General features: G+C 38.2%; 2 protein-coding genes across 2 annotated transcripts; both read right to left on the reverse strand.

The window, feature by feature from the left end:
- Nucleotides 1–357: 357 nt before the first annotated feature.
- On the reverse strand, nt 358–8,620 carry LOC139149343 (uncharacterized). Its single transcript, XM_070721063.1, has 5 exons — nt 8,299–8,620; nt 6,669–7,605; nt 5,389–5,613; nt 4,569–4,791; nt 358–3,838 (listed from the first exon to the last, which is right to left on the reverse strand). The coding sequence occupies exons 2-5, from the start codon at nt 7,501–7,503 to the stop codon at nt 3,655–3,657; spliced, it is 1,467 nt and encodes a 488-aa protein (XP_070577164.1). The 5' UTR covers nt 7,504–7,605; nt 8,299–8,620; the 3' UTR covers nt 358–3,654.
- Nucleotides 8,621–9,369: 749 nt separating this feature from the next.
- On the reverse strand, nt 9,370–21,527 carry LOC139149354 (kanadaptin-like). The gene is made up of 12 exons (XM_070721075.1): nt 20,708–21,527; nt 20,067–20,256; nt 19,116–19,232; nt 18,683–18,752; nt 17,549–17,691; nt 17,006–17,166; nt 16,071–16,140; nt 15,216–15,408; nt 13,591–13,708; nt 13,210–13,369; nt 12,106–12,402; nt 9,370–10,192 (listed from the first exon to the last, which is right to left on the reverse strand). The coding sequence occupies exons 1-12, from the start codon at nt 21,509–21,511 to the stop codon at nt 10,143–10,145; spliced, it is 2,373 nt and encodes a 790-aa protein (XP_070577176.1). The 5' UTR covers nt 21,512–21,527; the 3' UTR covers nt 9,370–10,142.
- Between the last annotated feature and the right edge of the window lie 1,764 nt (nt 21,528–23,291).

Here is a 23,291-nt window from a genome sequence, read left to right on the forward strand (position 1 = left end):
TTGATAAAATTTGAAAACCTAAACATCTGTCCCTGAGGTGCGTTCTACCTTAAGGGTATGGCTTCTGTGATATAGGTTTTAGAAAAGGTGATTTGCTTCACAATCATGAAGTAAAAACTGTTCACTGGGTCAAGATGGAATTAAGCCATATGAGACTTTAAATATTGGCAAGAGTTTGACCTCAGCTTGCTTCTTTGATTAATGTTTTACCCAGTAAACATTTCAAATAAATATGTGTCACAGTGTGTGTGTGTGTGTGTGTGTGTGTGTGTGTGTGTGTGTGTGTCTTTGAGATCTGCTGGACGATGTGCACTTCTGTGAAATTTGACAGAAGAAAACATACTACCAAAAAGAAACTGACTACGAGAACTAGAAATATTCTTTTATTTCTCATTTTTTTTAATAATCACAGCACATGTACAACACTCACTTTTTGACACTGATTGCACCATACACTGCCATGCAGTGATTCGATAACTTTTCTAGGGTTAGGTAATTGTTTATCATATAGGATTTCCAAATAATTTAGTTTTATAGATGCAATATTTTATCATCACATTCCCTGATAAGGGATCTTTCCTACATCAATCCATAGTATCCGTTTCACAAACGGAATAAGCCTATTCTATACATACATACATATCGATGAAAAATGTCCATTTAGTGCTACATTTGTTAAATTCTATTCTAAAAATCAGCAAACATAAGATACAGTGAGGTCAGGAAAGTTTCCAGGACAAATGATAGCTTGGCTAAATTTCAAAAATCATCAACATTCTATTTTTGGTGGAAAATAGGGGGGAAATATGAAAATCGCATCAACATCTTTAAAAGAAAAATAGTCACACCATTTCTTGAATACCTGTATGAATTACAAAAATATACACACATCTACACAGCAGTATGCAAACAGCATCTCTACAGAGCATCTTGAAAGTGTTATTTCAGAAAATTTGAATATGTGAAGAGAGGAAAATACTTGAACTGAACCCTGTGATCTGCTTGGCATCGTACAGAGCGGTTGTGTTTGATCCAACCTACAGTTTATTCACCTGTGACCTAACTCTCTTTTTAAAGAGAGTCAGGTCCACTATTTCCGACCAAGACATTCTTTCACTTGTGACTTCTCTTTTGAAATGCTCTATGTCAAATCAATAAATTTATTCATCTTTGACCTTAGTGGCTATTTAAATACTATAAATCAAATCAAGACATTTATTCACGTTTGACGTCACTCTGTTTTTACACACCATATCAAATCAAGAATTATTACAGAAACACACATTGCAGCAGGCTTTGAAAGAGACCATTATGTCATCCTACTGTTTAAATTCATTCAAGATCAATAGTCTACTTGGGAATAAAATGGACACATGGTGTTCAACAGACTGAGTGCACCAAAGAGATCACATGATGGCGCTACAAACTGTGTATGGAAATGCATGTATTTCTATGTTTCTGCACATGGTTTTGTATGTACCATGGTCCATCTGATTTCAGGTTTACATTGAAGCTCATCACAAATGTCCAGAATGTGTAAATTATAGTAAGGTAAGTACCGTACCTCAAAATAACAACCAATTTGCAAGTGATTTAAATTGAAAATCAAAAACTCCTCCCTTATAAATTTGTCCTACAAAGTTCATCATAAATATTCAGCTTAGCTTTAATTCAATTTGATATATATTACCTTTCTTCCACCAGTGCATAAAAATATGCAATATTTTATACTTTATATACATTATAAAACCCTCATGCCAGATGAAAACAAAAATTATATTATTTGGCTAAAAACACAATTTTTTGTCAATATACAAAAACAAAACACTGAAATTTGTATATTCCTAATTGGCTAAACCTTCATGCCACTCAAACGGCATTTCTATTACAAACATAAGCAAATTTTTTGTAAGAATTTGCTTGCAAGCTGTAGTAAGCCATATTGGACTTTACAATCACTCTTGCAGATTACAGTAACACTGTGTGTTAAAGAACTTGAGATGGGAACCAGAAGTTATCAAAGAGAACCCTGTTCTGCTGCATACGCTATAAAAGATACATTTCACAGAATGTCTATCACTTTCAAACATTTGTTTTCAAGAGGTAGAAAATAAAATAAATACTTACAGATTCGAAGAACACTAGAAGCTCACATCACATGCGATGCTTTGTGAACGGTAACGACTTTTTCATACAACAGAATGTGTTAGACATGTTGTCTGAAGTCGCAACCAAAATGACATTGAGTCCACTGATGTTGCCTGTACAAATTTCACTATCACAATAATTGATAGATACATTCATGAAACAGTAGAGAAATCAGTCTTACTATGGAGTCTGTTGTAATTAAACAGTCTCAGCGAATTATTCAGTATTTTTTGCCGAATATCACAATTTTGCAAAAATTAATTCAATTATCAGTATTTGTAAACCCATGATTGAAATATTGGTAGGTTTCACCTTTTAGCATGACAAGGAGTGATATACAATTGTATACATATTTCCTTGCTTCTTTTGTCTCCCATTTTCAATATTTCAAACGAATACAACTAGAACTTCACTCTGGCTGGGGCAAATTGTGTGAAATTTTCTCAGTTCATTGTTGAAATACTATACAACCAAACAGCAATTTTCGATGATAAACTTCTTACATTTTAAATTACAGTCATTTCAATTTTGCATACCATGATTTGAATCACTTTCTTGAATGCAAGTTGTTCAATACCAGCCATTTAAAAATGAGAATAGGTAACATAAACTTGCAATTTTATGCTACATGAACTCTGGTTTCAAACCAGATACTAAATTTCATAAAATAGTGTGAAGTAAGTTGTTTAGACTTAATCTTTATCATTAATGCCAAAATTGGCTTTTTTACCCCAAACATCTATCACCTTCATCTAGAGTATTTTTTGAAGTTTGAATATTTCATGTGTGCAGTAACTGTGGTAAGTTTCTGAGACACAGACAAAATTGTGTGAAAAGCTCCATGTCGTCATGCAATTGCACTCCCACAAATTTTTCCTCGATGAGACAATCACAAACATTGTGTCAACATAGAGTGTCATTCCTCTCTTTGATTGCTAAAAACAGATACACATCCATGCAAACATCGTGAAACCATGGAGCTAGCACATTTCTAGCTCCATAATGAAACCATAGGGTAATAGCTGACAGAAGCTACAAATAGAACTGTTTGTTTCTCATTCTCATCTCTCAAATATTGTGCTAGAAACAGTTCTTACATAAAACGACAGTGGCCAAGACTAGTTGTTCGGTCAGCCTTCTACTCTGTGTTCTATTGCAAATATTTGATGTGGCAATTACCTACAGACTGTGAACAGCAGAATATTTCACCTTGTGAAAGGTGAACTGCATAGATCTGAACAGTTAACAGAAATGCTGTCACTTAGCTTTGTGTTATAACTACGATTACATTCAAATATTCTCTAGCTTTTGTTTTCAAGTGGACCAGAAATTTGATCTTGTGATCTCAAAATACATCCAAACTAAAACAAAAAGTTGTGTCATTGCATCATATATTGTATCATAGAAAAAATCTTTTTGTGGCCTAATTTGAATTCCCAGTATCTAAATGAGCGGCTGCCATCATTGTGGACTGCCTAACTCCCTTGTAGGGCTACGACACATTTCCTATCTTTTATCCTTTTTGTAGATGTAGTAAGGTCCTGTGATCAGAATTCTGTTTTGTGATTCTTCTCTGGCTTTCTGGATGGAGTCCTCCGTGATTTGAGGGCATCCCACTAGTCTCAAGATCCTCAATCTCTTCAGCTGCAAGAACACCTTGAAGTGTGCGGTTGTGACCGCCCTGCAACAACTGCGTGGATAAATGATTACAGTCACCATTAAAATAACAGTACTGTGGAGAGTACTCCTTATCCTGCCAAGTTCATGTGTACACTATCAGGTCAAGTTGGTTAAAACCAACAATGCATAACATATGCCATAGGTTGCATGTTAATAAAGACCTGAACATCTGAACGCCTCTGAAAATACAGATGCTGTAAGCATGATTTTTATGGACTAAAGCTGTTATAATAGACCATGCTAAGTACGTGAAGATACGCATAGGCTTTGGCTTTTTACCGACTTGGCAGATTGGGAAGAGATGGGCATTGCAGGATAAGGTTCAACTAGATTTCATAGTTTGGGTTTGGAGTATTTAACATCATCCAAAGCCAGGGGTAAATTGACAAGTCTGCTGTCCTTCAAGAATATTAAAGGAACCAACTGGAACAACTTTCAATCAAGGCTAATCACATTCACAAAACATCTTCTTTTCTGAACAAAGCAGAAAAGAGGTGGAATGGAGTCAATTGTGTGCAATCAGCAATTCATCTACGGATGACTACTCATCAAATAAATGGCTAAATATATGGCAAACACATTCACAAATAATTCTGTACAAGTACTCAGAATGAAAACAAATGTAAAATCTATACTGCCTCTTTACCATGGAATACAGGGTGTATTTTCCTCAGGGTGAATGCAGGTACTTTGAAGGATTCAGTTATAAAATCTAAGAAAGTGGACATATTGAAACTTACCTCAGGTCAAGTTCCTCTAGGTTAGGGAAGAGTCTACTGAAGGAAGAAATTAGCGGTGCTGAAAGCCGGTTACACAGAGCTAGTCCTAGATACTTCAGCTTAGGACCGACGACCTCGGCAAGAGAATGGATACCAAGGATAGACACACTGTAGCAATCTCTCAAATCCAACCATTCAACGGTGGATGGAAGATTCGCCAGGACTTCATTTTGACAATTAGAAGCTACAATGTTCAAGAAAACAAATCAATACCTATGAATATTTGATTATTTTAACAGAGTTTGTTTGGTCATCCACTGTTTTTGTAGTGTTGAATTTGGATAAACAAATAACTACAGTTTGTCTTTGTTAATCATTTGAAAGAAAAAGGCACACAGTCCATGTAGCCGACAATGAGATGCAAATGATATGCGGTTAAGGTCCCCTCGACTAACTTTCAGCTGGTTGCTCACTTTCTACTATTTTTATAGTATTTTATACAAAGGCACAGACTTATTCTACCTGCAACTTAAAACTGATAGTGATTTAGTAGCTCATTCTTTACTATTTTTCATAGTTTTCGGTAACCGGTATCAGACACTTCGTGTTCGTGTCGGCTACATGGACGATCTGCCAAGAAAAAGGTCTGACATTAAAAAGTATGTACCATGAAAAAATGTAAATGTTGATGTAGACAGACTTACTATGCCCCCCCCCCCCCCCCTTTAACCAAAGGGCTTTGGTACAGCCATTAGTATTTTCAATGGTTTGGTTTCAGGAACACATCATGGGAAATGGGCTAAGGGCGTGGAAGGATGGGGTGTTACACAAAAGTACTCACATGAGAGGTCCAGCTTCTTCACAGTTTTCAGCCGTTTGAATATACGCATGACGTCATGTTTGCTGAGATCTCTCCTACGCAGCAAGTATGATTCATGCAGAGAGAGATTGGTCACAGTCTCCAGCTGTTTCAGTGCCAAGTCACTCAGGGGAAAATTCAGTGAAAATGGCAGGTTCAGGGTTTCCAGATTCAGTTGAGTAAGAGGCTTGTCTTCACAAACTTCACCTGCGTTTAGAACAATTGACGAAGAAAATCTCTGGTAAGTCAATATGATGCAAAGTGGCAAATTTCAAATTTCAAGAAATGGGAATTTGACCTTAATTGACCTGTTCACATTTCAATTTGAAACCATATCTTATCATGGTAGCTGCAATTATGTGAGTCTTGGCTTTCAGTGAAATATACTTGCACCTCCAAAAATATGAATTTGCAAACACATACAAAGACTCAAGATAAATAATTCAACACTTTAAGCATTTTTCCTTATTTGTCTCTGGTCATTGGCCAACTGAAATACAAAAGTGAACTGTGCAGGCAAGACAAACGATCAACAACTAAGTCTTGCATTGGAACTAGGGGCAGGGGGACTTTGGACGGCAAAACTTTGGTTGACATTTACATGTGTGGACATGTTGTGATGCATGCCCTAGATAAGACCTTTGAAGAAGAAATCAAGCACAGACACTTAATCTGTGGATCTCACAGGTCAGACGCAGCAGTTGAATCAGGCTGACAGTGGTAGAAGAAGAAATCATACTTGCAAATGTCATAGATGATGATTATAAACCATATTTTACAAAAAACCATTCATTTTCGTTATGTGTTCTGTATTGATTTGAAGTCAAAATTCTATGTCAATAGTAACCTGGTTCAAACAGGCGAATTTGGCCAGGGCCAAATAGGTCCAATGTAGGACTGGCCAAAGGATTAGTTTCAATTGCCTAGTGTCAGATTCAGCATGTTGCTTTGAAAATTAAACTTAAGGGGAATCATATGTTTTATATCCCTTACTGTATATTTCTCATTTGTCCGGTTGAAGTGAATGTGTGTGCATGCATAGTTTTGTAGCAAGAAATTTAGGCATGACCTGCTATGCTGGACTGGTTCCATAGGGTATACTTTTGGGATAGTAAAGATGCACCTGATATGTATAAACCAGCCCCCATAGTTTTGAAAGAGATGAAATACCTGAAAATGATTTGATTCCCTATTCCATTGCCATATTCAGTTGTTGCAACTCAATAGAATTATTTTGATAATTGTACATTAACGTCACCCACCTTCAGGAGAATTGCCCAGATCAACTTCATTGTCATTTTCTTCAAGACCAGGATTTTCATAGGGGGATGTAAATACTGTGGACAAGCTGAAATCCATACCATTTACAGCAAACAGCGTCAGTGATCGCAAATTGGGTAGTCTGAAAAGAACATACTGCAGTCCTGAACCTGTTATTTGGAAGCCGTACTGGTAAGGTGTGTTTGCCTTGCACAGAGTTAGGGACTGAAGATTCTTCAACTTAACAAGACCCTTCAGAGATTCATTCCTAAGACTGTTGATATTTCCGAGTTCTAGCTTTGTCAGCTGTTTAAAGTGTGTGATGCCCTGTATCAGCTCGGTGTCAGACAGTAGGCTGCTATCCCTGATTGTGAATTCACGTAGCCACTCCTTCTGGCATTGAAGTGATTGTAAATGAGATACCTTCATGGGTCCCATCACTCGAAGTTTCCTCAAGCAATTGATCTTCTTTGAAAACTTCTTGAAGTTTTTCTTGCTCAGTTTACCAAGTTCTATGCATCTCAAGTTCCGGGTCTCAATCAACTGCCAAGCATTGTCATCGTACCTCTGCACATTGCAGAGTCGAATAGACTTTGATGTCCAATTCGTAGGGTGGTCAATTATGCCCTTGAAGGTGCTGTTAACAATTCGCAAGTTGCACCTGTCACTGGGACTCACGAATGAAAATATACGAATAAAGATATCTGGTGGAAGTAACTTCCACTTTGGTTTTGATCTTGACTTTGGTTGGCCCTGTAAAATACTACGAACATTAGGACAGATCTTCTTATGGATAGGCCTCTGTCGGAGTTGCCTAGTATTTCCCAGTGTTGCCATTATCTCCAGGAAGCAGTTGCTTGACACATCTGACAAGCAGAGTGTCCAGTGATTTCAGGTCGAACTTGTCCAAGTCCAATATTTAGTAAATCTATCCATTTCCTGTAGAATTTATTGTAAGGGAGCAATGAGCATTTTGAATCTAATAAATGTGTTTGATGAGGGTTGCGGTATATCATACATCATGTTGCAGTACAAGAATAATAAAGGAAACTTCCAAGTTTTTTCCCAAGTGATAAAACCTGGACCCTTCCTAAAGTTAAAACATTTGCGTTTCTGGAAACTGTTCAACACCGTGTGTTGACTTGCTACAGATCCGTTGCCTTACCAGTCCCCTGTGTTGGTGTTGAGGGTGGGGCTACTCCTCAACACTAACATCAGTGAAAGGGGAATGTTAGAGCTACGGATATGCACAGGGGCAGATGAAAGTCCCCTGGGGTGGGGAGGAGGTTTTCTTTGTGCAACGGTTTACCTTTAATATTTGATTTTATTAATTTTGACTGTGATATTTCTAATAAAGCTTTCGACTCCAAACTGTCTGACTGTGTTTCCACTTCCTTATCTCCTCTTCAACCAGTGCACATACCACTCTAATTGCTGCACAAACATTGCCAACTTTCCAGAAATCCATATCTGTACAATGAATTGTAGATGTGCACTGGGACTGGACTCCGCAGTACGATCATGTACTTTTCATCACAGTGTATACGTTAAGAAGCAGCTGGAAGTATTTTACAGTAGTTGCATTTTCCGAGCATATCGTCGGAAATTCTTGCATTGTATCTGAAAGCTTACCTGCTGCGTAGAGTGAGGGTCTCCAAGTTGCAGTAAAAATCCTGGTGGATAGGCATTGAGTTTCTAGCAGTGGAAGGTCCTAATACCAATAGGTATTGCGTAAGTACGTGCGCGTGAAAGTCACAGCCAGGGGATCATGGAGTCTGTTTGCTGTACTTCCGTAGCCCATAATTTCCCTGGCGATTTCGAGTCGGTGGTGTAGTTACCTTTTTCTACACGATGACTTCACATGGGAAACGTATAATGAAGTGAATGTTCTCACTGCGACACACCGCGCGAGATTTTTTTCCGTTGGACCAACATTCCGGCTTCGGTGACCTCTGACCCAAACCCCCCAAGTTTACGGAAAAAGGGAACTCCCGACCTCCCAGTCCGCAAGTTTATTAAGGGCAGTAGCATTAATTCCTCCGGGCAGGGGTGCTTGGAAAAGTTTTAGGCTTTCCCGGGCGGGGGAGGGGGGGGGGGGAGTGCGTGTAGTTTATGAATGAATCAATTTACAGCAATTTAGTGGAAAGATGAGATGATCGTGAATTAATTTGTTTATTATTGATTGCCAACATACGATGTGCAAATACCAATATAAATGCACAGGTTCATTGGTATTTGCGTCTTCAGAGAGTTATTTAAAACATAAATTTGATATTATAATTATGGAGTACGAACGTTATTGATAAAATCACTTTGATTTGACCATCTTAGCTGAGCTCTTTTCATCTATGCAATAATTGAACATAGTCCTCCTGTATGTTCCATCATATTACATGCACAGCTACTATATATATACAATGTCATCCCCTTCCATAAGTGAATTTGACTGCATTGGAAATGTTGACATGATGCACAATGACTAAATATGGCAATAGAAAAGGGAATCAAACAATTGTATTTTCCAGGTATTTTATCTCTTTCAACACTATGGTTGCCCAGGTTTATACGTATCAGTCACATCTTCACCTTCCAAACAGTATACCTTATGCAAGCAGTCCAGCACAGCAGGTCATGCTGAAATTATCTTGTTACAAAAATATGCATGCACACACATTCACTTCAAATGAGAAAGACAAATTAAGGTGTCATTCAACTGAAGTTTTATTTTCAAAGCAAAGTGACATGTTGAATTCTGGCCGCTATTTCTTTTCACAGAGTAACAGCTTAATTAACAAAATATTTTTTAAACAAGAATGTGAAGAGTCCAAGAATCATCATCTAAAAGAAACTTTTGTTTGTGTGGGTAAATCATCGGTACATTATGCATGCTGTAGATGTGACACTTGTGCTGCATTCTTCACAAAGTCAGAAAAGTTTTAAATATTTGAGTCTCAGTACAAAATTGTCAGAGAGATAAAAATACATCTTACTGATTAATGATTCACAGGCCATTGTCTTGTCAAAATATACATGAGATACTTGTAGTGGCTGAAATAATAGACGTAAATCAAGGGTCTACGTGGAAACTGGGGCAAGACTAGTAACATGGCCCATAATTTGTATGGGAGTTTGACAGTAGTCTATGTTTCTGTTCATTCACAATGAAAAACATCTTCACAGAATAAGTTTCCTCCTCTGCGAGAGACTGGATCCAATATTTTCCCAGTGCTCTTTTCCCGGTGCTCCGACATCAGGTATTTTATCTATTTGCATCCACTGCTATCTCTTCTCTACTCTAATTCATTGTACAGATATGGATTTCTGGAAAGTTCTGTGCATCAGCACTACACTAGTAAGTGTCAGCTGTCAAATTTTGTTGCATCTCAGTTAACCTTCAAGAGTCAGTGGCACATGGATTGGCTGGAGGGCACACTGGTTTGGTACTGGTTTGACGAGTACAGGTCAAGGTTCTGTCATTAATATCCATACTTGTCATTCAGATGAGTCCTGCCATCACCAGTTTGACCTGCAATGATGTGAGAAAAAAGCTGTTTTATCTTGGTAAAACTGTACATGGATCTAGAAGATGTGAAATGTAAACAGAAGAGATACATTCATGAGACAATCGGTTATACTTGAAATGTGATGTAACTCCTAACAATGTCAGGGTACCAAAGTTGAGCCGTCAACAGCCAGAGCAGCGATTTCAACATGCTCAAATAAACTCTCAGCTTGGCATCACTCGCATGATTAATTGAAATTTAAGAAACATATGAAAGGATTTAAATTATTGCAAAGTATGACATTGGTATGATTTCTTTTGATTTTATATTGACACTTGTATCTTCGTGATTTCACAGCAATTAACACTAGTGGATATGCAGGTTCAAGGCATGCTTGCTCTATGGAATACAGACTTTGTACGTCCATGCTTAAACCTTTGTGCTTTTGTTTGAAAAACAAGATGAAATAGTCTACACTTAAAAGCTGGATAAGAGATGGGTAAAATTCCATCCACATAGGGTGACTGCTAATGGTGATCACAAGTTTTACTATCACGCTGTCATGAATGCCTCATTCTCTGAATTGATGTGTATTGTCAGTCATTCAATCGTTCCTTTGTTTAATTGTTAGCGTTTGTTTTCAGAGAATTTTTTTTAAATTTCTGTTTTATTTCATTATTTATTAATCCTGAATCCAGAGTGATCATTGTCCATTAAATGACATAATTTTTGATCACTTAATTGTTGAGTCCTATCATGGAGGTAGTAGAGAAGGAGTCACAACTGAGATAATTAAATTTATTACTATTGTGCACCATTGGTTTAATCCCTTTAAGTCCATTGTTTAAAACCCCTTTCCCGCCATCTGCGTTGCCGACAGTACCTCCGCAACCGAACCGAGTGAAATTGACCTGGGATTGCTGATGCGACTCACTTTCTCCACAGTGTAATAACACATGCGCAAAGACTGTATCTGCGTAGCTTGGGTCAAATGCGTCATGAAAGTGTAAGAACCGACACGTTCCGTCCATGGAAAGTGAAGTTACGAGGAATTCAAGTTTTTCATTCTCAAAATCTTGGTAATTTTAACGTCGTTTTTTATATACTTTACATTCGATCGCAGGAACCTTTCCTTGTTAGAATGAAAGTTCTGATCACGAACTTTTCAATCATGTACTGAGTATGGTGCAGCGGACTGCAGCACTGCCGTGAGCGTGGGTTAAACTTGTAGTGTTTCCCGGGTGTTTATGACGCGACGCCAGCGACGCCATAGGCGACGCTTTGTTTCAATGCATCGTACGTGTTGTTTTTATATCGCGACCATTCATAAAAGTCATGGATGAAGCAGTTAAAAGCTATGCTTTCTTATTTAACCTTATCATTAATGCCAGTACAACATGATAAAACACGGCAAGAACCAAGAACTGGATTTGGAAAAAGTTGGCGTGTTAACAATGCTGCTCTACGATGTATGTCATTTTTTGTGATCGCAAGCTATCATCAACTCAGTCTCCGCGCCTTTGCAGATACAAAAGCTCCCTTCCTCAATTATCTGTTCCTCGACCTCTTTAACATCGTGTACATCAAAATCGGTGGAATGACTCGAACTTCCCGACGCGACGCTGGGACACGTGACGCCATGTTTGAAGATCTGTCAACTGCCGAGGGACGGCCGAAACACCCGAACGACCCCGAACGAACTTAATCTTGTTGACTAAATCCAAGAAAACGCGTTCGCAAGTCCCGTTGGTGCTAATGGAGTAGTTTGTAAGGCAAACAGCGGCAAAACACATGGTCCCTTTGATCTCCGCCTAGTTGTGACTCCTTCTCTACTACCTCCATGGTCCTATCATACATTAAATACACACTAAACAACAAACAAACACTGAAAATTTCAAAGGGCAAGGGGTAATATTTGTCCCCCAGTTTTAATCACCTTCAGGTGGAAGCCATGTTGCACAATGCTCATCATCTGCATCCAGATCATAACTCAAAACAGTATGGCTGGGTTTCTTGTCCTGTTTCTTCTCAGCAGACTTTGTGGAATTCTGACTTGGTTGATCAGCTGCATATATTTCACCTTCTGTTTCTTCCATGTACGTATCATGACTGGTAGTAGTTTTCATCTGTGGAACATCCGGTTTTATTTCCTGATCTGTCAATGATGATTTTTCATGTTCACTGATCTCTTCTGGCTCACTGACATCCTCAGGTATTGCTGTTGAATGGCTCTCTGTTAAAAAGGGGGCAGAGGTCAAAGGTCAACAGAGCATGACAGGTCACTCAGTTTGAGTGGAGATATTAATCATTCCTATACTTTCAGCTTACTCTTTTACTTTGCTGCTACTTGGATTATTTGTGGTTTTCTAGTCTTTGACAAAATAAATTGAATTCCTAAAAGGTACACAAACTTTGGGCAAATGTAATATTTGCTGAAAGTGTTTTCACACTTTAGGAGTTGCAGAAGTAGGAAAGATGAACTTGGACAAAGAGCATTTACAGAAATAGAAGTACTGGTGTTCACAGTTGCTACATATTGTGTAAGATTATCAGGTTTTCTTGTGTTAGCTGACAGCAGATGTGTGACCGAAAGTGGTGACCATTAAATTTTAAATTGAGAATAAATTTACACTGCACAAACAACTAGTATTGACATCACCAGAAGCAAAATTTGCAATCGATGATGAGATAAATTTGACAAACTTGTACATCTTTGATGAAATTATCTGTAATCCAGTGTTGACAGCACATTAAGATCCATCTACAAAGAATAAACATTATCCTAGGGGGTCCTTTGGGACACATCCTTGGAATAAAAAGAATCTTACGCAAAAAATTATTTCCATAACAGTAATTCCATATGTGCGTCAAAACCAGCACTATGTTGGTTTTGTAATTTGTTTGCACAGAAGGAATTTTCAATGTCTGTGATTCTTGATATTTTACAGACGTCATATTCAAAACTTCTAAAAGAGTAATAGGAATCAAATGGTGAACAAAGTAATTAACTATACATATTCTACATAAACACTGCCTTTACCTCTAGAAACCATGGAATCCTTTTCAACTTGTGCCCTAGAGGTTTCCATGGCAACAGGAAAAGCACTTCTTTCATCTGCCTTTTCCATCTCCTCATCCTCTTCTTCTTCTTCTTCATCTGGGGCTTCCTGTTTTGTCGTCATTGTGGTTGTGCTTGAAACCTAGCAGAACATACACCACATCACTCATACATTCTTTGTTGCTAAGCTACGCCATGTGACTTGACTAAAGTCACATGATATCAGGTGGCAAATATATTCATCTTTGCCAGTAATTCTTAGGTTCCTTTCATTCTCCTAGAAGCATTTTTAATCTAACCCACTTTTCAATTTCTTAAAGACTACCTGTCTGAGTTATTCTTGTAGAAATTTTGTTCTCTCACCTCAGTTTTGAATTTCTTGAATGATATCTTTCCACGTTTCATGGAACCAATCATTGGCATCTTGCCAACCATCACAGATCTTGTTGCTTCACTCTTCTTTGTCGGCGATGCTGCAGGCCTGTCACAATTCAGTGAAGGAAGAAACACAAATACTGCAGTACATTACATGATTATTGACAAATCTTTATCTCTGAACATGGAGGTAGTAGAGAAGGAGTCACAACTAGGCGAAGATCAAAGGGACCATGTGTTTTGCCGCTGTTTGCCTTACTAACTACTCCATTAGCACCAACGGGACTTGCGAACGCGTTTTCTCGGATTTAGGAAACAAGATTAAGTTCGTTCGGGGTCGTTCGGGTGTTTCGGCCGTCCCTCGGCAGTTGACAGATCTTCAAACATGGCGTCACGTGTCCAAGCGTCGCGTCGGGAAGTTCGAGTCGTTCCACTGATTTTGATGTACACGATGTTAAAGAGGTCGAGGAACAGATAATTGAGGAAGGGAGCTTTTGTATCTGCAAAGGCGCGGAGACTGAGTTGATGATAGCTTGCGATTACAAAAAAAATGCCATACATCGTAGAGCAGCATTGTTAACACGCCAACTTTTTCCCAAATCCAGTTCTTGGTTCTTGCCGTGTTTTATCATGCTGTACTGGCATTAATGATAAGGTTAAATAAGAAAGCATAGCTTTTAACTGCTACGTCCATGACTTTAATGAATGGTCGCGATATAAAAACAACACGTACGATGCATTGAAACAAAGCGTCGCAGCGTCGCCTATGGCGTCGCTGGCGTCGCGTCGCGTCATTAAACACCCGGGAAACGCTACAAGTTTAACCCACGCTCATGGCAGTGCTGCAGTCCGCTGCACCATACTCAGTACATGATTGAAAAGTTCGTGATCAGAACTTCCATTCTAACATGGAAAGGTTCCTGCGATCGAATGTAAAGTATATAAAAAACGACGTTAAAATTACCCAGATTTTGAGAATGAAAAACTTAAATTCCTTGTAACTTCACTTTTCGTGGACGGAACGTGTCGTTTCTTACGCTATCATGACGCACTTGACCCAAGCTACGCAAATACAGTCTTTGCGCAGGCGTTATGACACTGTGGAGAAACTGAGTCGCATTAGCAAACCCAGATTAATTTCACTCGGTTCGGTTGCGAAGGTACCGTCGGCAACGCACATGGCGGGAAAGGGGTTTTAAACAATGGACATAAATGGATTAAACCAATGGTGAACAATAGTAATAAACGTAATTATCTCAGTTGTGACTCCTTCTCTACTACCTCCATGCTCTGAACAACTTCAAGAACCTTGCACCTTTCAGGTGTTGTTCTGGGTTGATTTTAATAAGCAATGTCATGACTTTGATTTCATGAAAGTTTGATAGTATTTCCTTCACAAAATGACAAATGATTGGTAAAACTGGAACTGACTGTCAAAAAGTGAATATGAGGCGAATATGAGGTATGGTCATATCAGGAACAGAGAACCATAATTTTTTGTGCTGTTCTCTCTCTCTCTCTCTCTCTCTCTCTCTCTCTCTCTCTCTCTATATATATATATCTACCTACCCTTCTATCTATGACCGATACAAAACATATTACCAAACACTAACCTGACTAAAGGTGGCAATACTGTAGGTTTGGCTATCTTCATCAATTTTTCCAATCTTGCTTTCTCCTTTCTGAGGTCAAAGAGTTTCAGTTTGAGCTTTGACCTGGAGACTTTGTCAGTTCCCTTGCCCTCCTTGATGGATTTCATGAATGCATCGAGGGCGTCCTCACTGCCTGCCATCTCAGCATCTGCCACTGGAACAACAACAATACCAAATGATGTTAGAATTTCCTGATAACAGTGGCATGACAAAATAAACATTTGTCCTGACGATTTTCTACTTTTGTAAATTAAACACACACAAGGATGACAGAAATGGCAATGGTACATTGTGACATCCAATGTGACAATGAAGAACATAAAATCACGCATTCAGGACTCCAACACCTGCAGCTGTATATACCAGCACAAACCACAAAAGAAAATCTGTGTGAAATTATGCCAGCAGCAGCAGCCTGTATCCCATGTGACGCTGCCAACCACAAATGTCAACAGCCCTATAGAGCTTGACATGTGACAAATAAAAGCATCTACTGCAAAAACACACCTATCTCTCACACACTGTGGTCGCAAACTTTTGAATTTACCAGATACTGTATCATTGCAATAATACCAGCGTTGTGAATAGTCCATGCAAGGTAGACTGTATGCATTTTTATCTGATACCTGCACATCATAAAACTGATCAAAATTCTGGAGAGAAAATAATCCCACACTATGAACTCTTTTCACGATAGATTTGCTGATCAACCAGTGCATAGTCTCAAGAAATTATGAATATATATAAAGCTGTTGTTGTGTCATATTTGACTTCCTTAAGAATGTCTAGAATTTTTCCCCGTCAAGGTTTTCTTACATGCTTCTTTCTCGGCTAGCTGTTTCTCAATGTCATCAACTTCTTTCTCAACAGCAGCAAATTTTGTCAGCTGCAAAAAAATAAAAAATATGAAAAACAAAGTTCAAAAACAGAAGGTGTTTCTTTCACAGTTGTCAGTTATTTACTTCATTAGTATACACAGATTGGAAGAATTTTCATGAATGACAGTATTTGCAAAGATGAAATCTATAATACTGATCATTACTGGGATATAACATAATAGCTGACAAGTTCTGGATTTTTAAAACATCGGTGATGGTTAGATTGAGCAGCCAATGCATTTACAACACAAACAACATGATTGCCAGTGACAACTGATCGGCAATCTTTCTCTGTACATGTTAAAAATGAGAACATGGTTGCCTACATGACGGATCATGGACAGGGTGACATCCACTCATGACTCTTTCAATTTCCATGGCACCTTTTTCACTGTAATAACATGATACATGTAGGAGAGGATCTATGTATTGACTGAATGCCATGAAACAGTTTGACAACTGCTAATATGCAGCATCTCAGAAGCTGTTAGCTGATTGGTTGCTTGAAACTCATTGTCCTTATTGAATATTTTTCTGAACACCCAATCTGCTACACAATAGCGGCTGACTCGCAGCATGTTTGCAAGGTTATATCTGATTGGTCGATTGTCACTATTCACAGCCACTTAGGGAGTCTATTTGTATTGTTTTCATTATATTGGTAAGATTCAGCCACCCAATTGGATAACAGCTTCGAAATCGCTGCGAGTCGGCCCCACAATAGCCCTGGCTTCATACCACTTAAGTTGCTGTAAATAATGACAATCTATCAATTGGACATAACACTCCGACCCTCAGCACACCAGCAACAAATGTTAGGAACTGGACCGTATCATCATTGGTAGAGGCTGCAATGTTTGATCAGATATTTACCAGAGAGTCGTATGTCTCAACCACACTCTCTTCTTTACCAGCTCTTTTCATTCTCTGTAATCTTTTCTTCTCAATCATTCCAGTTCTGTCAAGGAATGTATCGTCATCACTGTCATAGTAGTCTTCCTCCTCCCAGTTCTTTGTTTTCCTCTTCTTACTCTCTGCAAACATGAAAAAAATATATTGAAAACAAAATTAGCACAGGGACATGAAATGAGACAAGAATTAAATGACCTTATACACCTTACACCTTACACCTTATACACTATATATTTTGTGGCCACCGCACATATTACCTACAAATTTCCCATACGAGAGATACTGAAATTAAAGAAAAGTATAAATCAGAATCTGCTGACCAATAATAGCCAATCACATCAAGGGTTCTTGTGTAATGTCTCCATGTTAGGTACACTTCGCGTGATTGGTGGATCAGAGAATTTGCCAAGAAGAAGAGATAGCTTTAAAGTATTCAACTCACACAGAGAGTGACACAGTAAACTTGGAGTGTCTGTTTGGAAGAGTTTGAAGTGAAAATCGTACCGTGTGTGGCTTGTCGCAGAAGTCCATGGTTGTCCAGTATCTGGCATGCTTCCAAAGCACAGGCAAGCACAGCTTCTTTTTTCTTCCCGGAGACGGCAGCTTCAGCATAGATGGGTTGTCCATTGGCATCATCAATGGGTAATCTGTTCAACAAGTCAGATAGACAATTTGCCACTTGACAATATCCACAATTACTAGCATTAAACATAGGGCCAAAGTCCCTGAAGCTACTATAGACATGGATACAAAATTAAGTATTTCCTGACTGTATGAAATTATCTCACTAAGGTCATCCTAGGGACATGTAAACCAAATATTAAAGCTGTCTGACCAGAAATCTTAAATCCTCGCCAATTAAAGAGTATATATAGGAAATTGTCTTGACTAACTTCTGATTTACCGGTAAGTCTTGGTCAACCTTGTTCAAATACTTTGATATGGCATAATGTGGAATAATAGATTATGCACACAATATGTGATAATTAGCCACCCCTCTGCAATTTAAGTTGTCCCTAGAACTTTGTGAATCAAGGCTTAACATGAAAATGCTATTTCTTGAATGATATGTTCTATTTCCCCTAAAAATATGAAGATATTGAATGTTTTAGGGTACTATGACATACTCTAGATAAAATATTCAGTTTGGAAGTATTCCATGACCATGTTTCAAATAGTACCGGTAGTACTGTACCTTTATATTCATTAACATATACCTTGGTAGGCCCCATGTCTAATGATTTCTGGCTTGGCAGTACATTCCTGTAGTTATTTGTCGTTTCACGTCAATCCCAAAGGTGGTACATCTTTGGGTTTTTTTTAAAATTTGCAATAAAGTTTAAATGTCCCATCTGAAGTTTCCCTTAGAAGCGCATAAACCACTGTTTGTGTGTAATAAAGGCATGTCAGGTTGTGTTGTGACAAAGTCACATCTAGCTTCTGTTTTTGTGCACTTCGGTCTTACAACAGAAGGGCCTCTTGAACATGGGAAAGCCAGGAAATGTATAACAAATGCCAGAAGATAGAAGGTAATATCTACACAAGGAAGCTCTGGGAAATGCTTTTTAGAAATTGTATAAATTATTTATATATAGTGTAACTGAACAGTACCAATACACAAGTAAGAGGAAAACTTACCTAACTCTGCAAACAAACTGACGATTGTGACCAAACCCTTTCTCATCAGTCTCATACTCTAGTTCTTCCCCTGTTGATGAAAGATTTTGGAATAAAATCATTTCATTACGGCATTCTAATATGCACTCTACCATTCATTAATATACCATTCATTCTGTGTCAAATCATCAACAAAGTACATGTATACACAATGCATCTGTTAGTGTCAGATTCCAAAAATAAAAAGTGAAGCACCTGATTGGCCATTATGACAGCTTGTAAATTTGACCAAAAATACCACAACAAACACTATGTACCTTTGCATTTACAGCAAACAACTTTTGACATTGAACATTTCATTTTTGTAATTTTTCTACAGAGGCAAGTTAGAGTCTGAGAAAGAGCATGCAAAACTTAAGGTTCAATTATGAAAATCAATCAGCTGATACAGTACCTTCCCTTTCAAAGAAACCACGCAACGTTTTCTTTGGATCTTTCAAGTCCAACGGCTCCTTAGGTTCTATGACAGCAAATGGGTTTTCTGACGTGTCTTCCTCAATGGCATCATCACCTTTAACAAAACAATGACAATGGTAGAATAAATCATAAACAACACAACTTACATGCAAAAAATTGAGTTCAAAGAAAAGCAACATATGAAAATGAAGAAAATCAAGAGTACATTGCTATGGGTGTTCAGATCATTGTATCTAACTACAGATGTGTCATAATATGTGTTGAAATTGACTGAGACACGTAAAGGTTCAACAGGATTGCAAGAATTCACACATCTTACATGCTGTGTGGGTAATTCTTCACTTATTTTCTGGACAGAACCAGTCAACGCATGCTGTTATTTCTAAATAATCCTGAAAAGGCTGAGGTCATGGACTTCCAACCAGTTCTTTTAAAGGGCAAGTAGCTGTAACTTTGATGATTTTTTCCTACTCCCAAGGGTATATTGAGATTCACAGTTACTCAGCTTGTGAACTCCACCTGTGTAGACTGCATTGTTGTTATTGACAAGTGAATTCTGGTCCAGACTACAACTCAAACATCAACAATAAGAGTACATTTTACATGTGCAGACACAGACTGAAAGATTTGTCATTCGTGGGTGCTCTTTTCGCTCCCACCCAGGGGGTACGTAGAGAGCGCCCTCAAGCAGCAGATCTTTCAGTCAAGTGTAGATGCTACCTATGTTGACAAGCTATAGTAGAAGGTGTTTCAACTTCCTTTGGAGGGTAGAAAAAGAACTTGACATACAAAAAGAAAACATGAAAAAGCATAAAGAGTTACAGCTACTGGGCCAAGTGTCCATGAATGTATTCTTGGCATTCAATCCTATCAACAATTATTCAGCTATTATTTCCATCACCAGTGATAAATCACCATTGAGACATACCCATTCCCCAGTCAATCCCAACATCCTCTTCTTCTTTCATGATTTCTTGCTTATGCTTTATTCGCTCATCTGCATAATCGTCTGCTTCATCTTTCTCAAGGGCTTCTAATTTCTCCATCTGTTTCTGTCTCATCTCTTTCAATTCAGTCACTGAATACTGAGATTCCTCCTCTTGGTCTTCTTCAGGTCCCTTTCCAAACCACAGATTATAAAGTATAGTATTATAAAGTATAAACACGTAGTGTCTACATCAATTGACTTCGTCATCATTTCTAAGGTTCTCACTTCTGTTGAATGTAATGATTTCTCTGTACAACAGATTCATTACATGAGAATTCAGTGACAAAATATATTTAAAAAAAATTACTAAGACATATAATCATTAGAGAATCGTCACAGAATTTATCCATTCACCCATATCCATATATATCTACCTTTGTAATTTTACATCAAATGTATTAAGCACTTTATTTCCATTAGCAGGCACTACTTACAAACCGATACACACACGTACATACATACAAACATACATACATACATACATACATACATACATACGAACATTGCACACTGTGACACTCATGCACACACACATACATGGAGGTAGCACACATCATGGACTACACACTTGTGTTATATACCTGCAGTATGTAATTTCTAGAACTTCCTCCAAGTTTAAACATGTGTCCGACTCTCATCCTGTAATAGGTTTTCGAACTTAGTTGGCTTTTGTTCATTATTGTACCGTGTGTACTGTTCAAATCATACAGATAAAACCCCTTTGAATGTTCGTCATCATCGAACGCTCTGTACTGTAGAATGGCGTGATAACGGGAAACTGACGGGTGCTCTAATGGAACGTCACAAACGTCAAGGCGTCCAAACACATGGAAGGGCTTGTCATTTAATGAAATATTTGATATGATACAGCCGTTTTTTAACACGTCAAGAGAATAATTTGACTCTGGTAGTCCACTCCACTGTGGCTCTTTGTAAGGCAGCGGAGGCGGCGGTACAAGAAGTTCTGCAGGTGATTTCAAACTACGTTTGTTTGACGTAGACGCTGTAGCGAGCTTTTCTTCACTGCTCTGACCTTCAGTATTTTGATTTTGAATCCGTTCATTATGGTCTCCATCAGCTTTACCTTTAGTCAAATTGGACTCCAATTCAATATCATCTGGATTCTTAGCAGTGGCAGAGTTCACAGGAGGTCGAGAGGGTTGTTTTGCTTTCCTGGCGAGTTTCAAAGAAGGCACGTGAAAACTTGGAGCCTTGAATTCAACGCTTGATTTTTCCTGTGGATCACTCTTCCGAGTCTCTGATTGCATGTCTTGTCCCGTCATCATGTCTGAAGTCTTTACACTGGACGCTTTATCTTCACTAGCTGCATTTTCGTCATTATTCCCTGTCGTTTGTGGAGGTTCCATCTTTATGGACGCAGCCATTTTGTCATTTACCCCCTAGCTGACAGACGATTTATTTTGTTTCCCCAATGACTACAGCGCCAGCTATCGGTGACTCTCTCTCTCTCTCTCTCTCTCTCTCTCTCTCTCTCTCTCTCTCTCTCTCTCTCTCTCTCTCTCTCTCTCTCTCTCTCTCTCTCTGGCTCTCTCTCTCTCAGAATTAAAATACCCCGATCGATTGAATTCTAACGAAATTTCCGGGATCACCACAAAAATAGAGAGAATCGGACCTTTTATTCAAAAGACATCTTCACGAACTAGAAATGAAGATGCCTGGTGGAGGAGGGCCCTTGCAGTATTCACAGTGTATTTGACTGGAACTATTCATTCATTGATTGTTTTGCTTAATAGTTACGAGTTGGTTAATTTGAAAAAAAATAAAATAACCTGGATAAAATCCGGAACACATACAAATGTGGAATAATGACAAACTGGAAAAACAGATAAAGTCTTAAAACTTAAAAGACAGAAAGAACAGATGATTTCAAAATGGAACATAAACGCAATATTCAGCGTGAACTCGTGTGAAGGAAGACAAATAATCGACAAAACTAAGATCTAAATAATGTTGGCTGTGTCTGGTTAAACAGGGCCATGAAAATCCAATGTTTAGTTCAGCTGTTGGACGATGTGATACAGAGCGTAATATATATAATACATGAGTATTTTTCTTGAAATCCTTTTATTTCTTTACACGAGTGAGTTTCCAATGATTTTAACAGTTTAATGTCAATATATTTAACTCATCAGATTTAATTTAATGGTTGTCATAGTAACGTGTTCTTATTTTTATTTAAGCAATGCACAATAAGTTATCACTTGGACTTTGCTAGGCAACCAAAGTGCGAACGGAAAACGCGCACACGAATGTTGCAAAGAAGTTGCCCTTGTAACGGAAACTCGTTTATTTGCTAATGTAATGGAAACCGTCTCAACACATTGAAATTGCACCTTGCCGTTTGCATTACTCTGTTTACGGTGATTTCAGATAACTTCTAAAAATAAAAGATTTAAATCAGACACTAGTTGAAAATAATAATGCACCGACAGTTATCTTCCGTCATTTCTTTCTATCTTCAGCGCGCACTTCTGGCTCCCCATAATTTTCATAATATCGTGTTTCATCATAGCATTTTGTCAGCAGACCTTCAGGCTCTGTTATGATGAATATTATAACTCATACTTTTCCTATTGTTAAAGACCTACTCAGTTTTTCAATTTGTCATTTTACCAGTATTGTCTGTTATGCTTCAGCTACAGTTTCCCTGTCTTACAACCTAAACATGCTGGAGTACAGCACGCATTATTCAGCTTGTCAATATAGCCCACACTGGATATCTTATGTTCTCTGTTGGCTGTCTTGGACATGACTTGTCAACCAAAGTTTTCATTGAAACGGGTTCCCGCTACCACTTCCAATATTGAACATTGCCATAATAACTTTTTAAAATTTTAAAGAACTTAGAGCACAGCATTTGCAATGCAATTAGACAAGGGTTTGAACAGGGCACAATCATTCGCTATTTGCTCAGATCATGATTTGATTTTGTCTTTCAAAGAATGTTGTCGGATACACCTGTGAATTTCCAAAAAGAAGCCTCACCTAAATTAATGACCACAACCCGCTATGGGACTATTGGAAATCCAAAGCACATCTGTAGCATATACACATACACAGAAGCTGCATTTAGATTTCTTGCCATTAACAACGAGGTGCTGAAAAGTTTCCTAAATTAATCTGCGATTCCCGATATGAATTTTT

Source organism: Ptychodera flava, chromosome 14 (assembly GCF_041260155.1).
Source record: "Ptychodera flava strain L36383 chromosome 14, AS_Pfla_20210202, whole genome shotgun sequence".
In the NCBI taxonomy this organism is placed as follows: domain Eukaryota; kingdom Metazoa; phylum Hemichordata; class Enteropneusta; family Ptychoderidae; genus Ptychodera; species Ptychodera flava.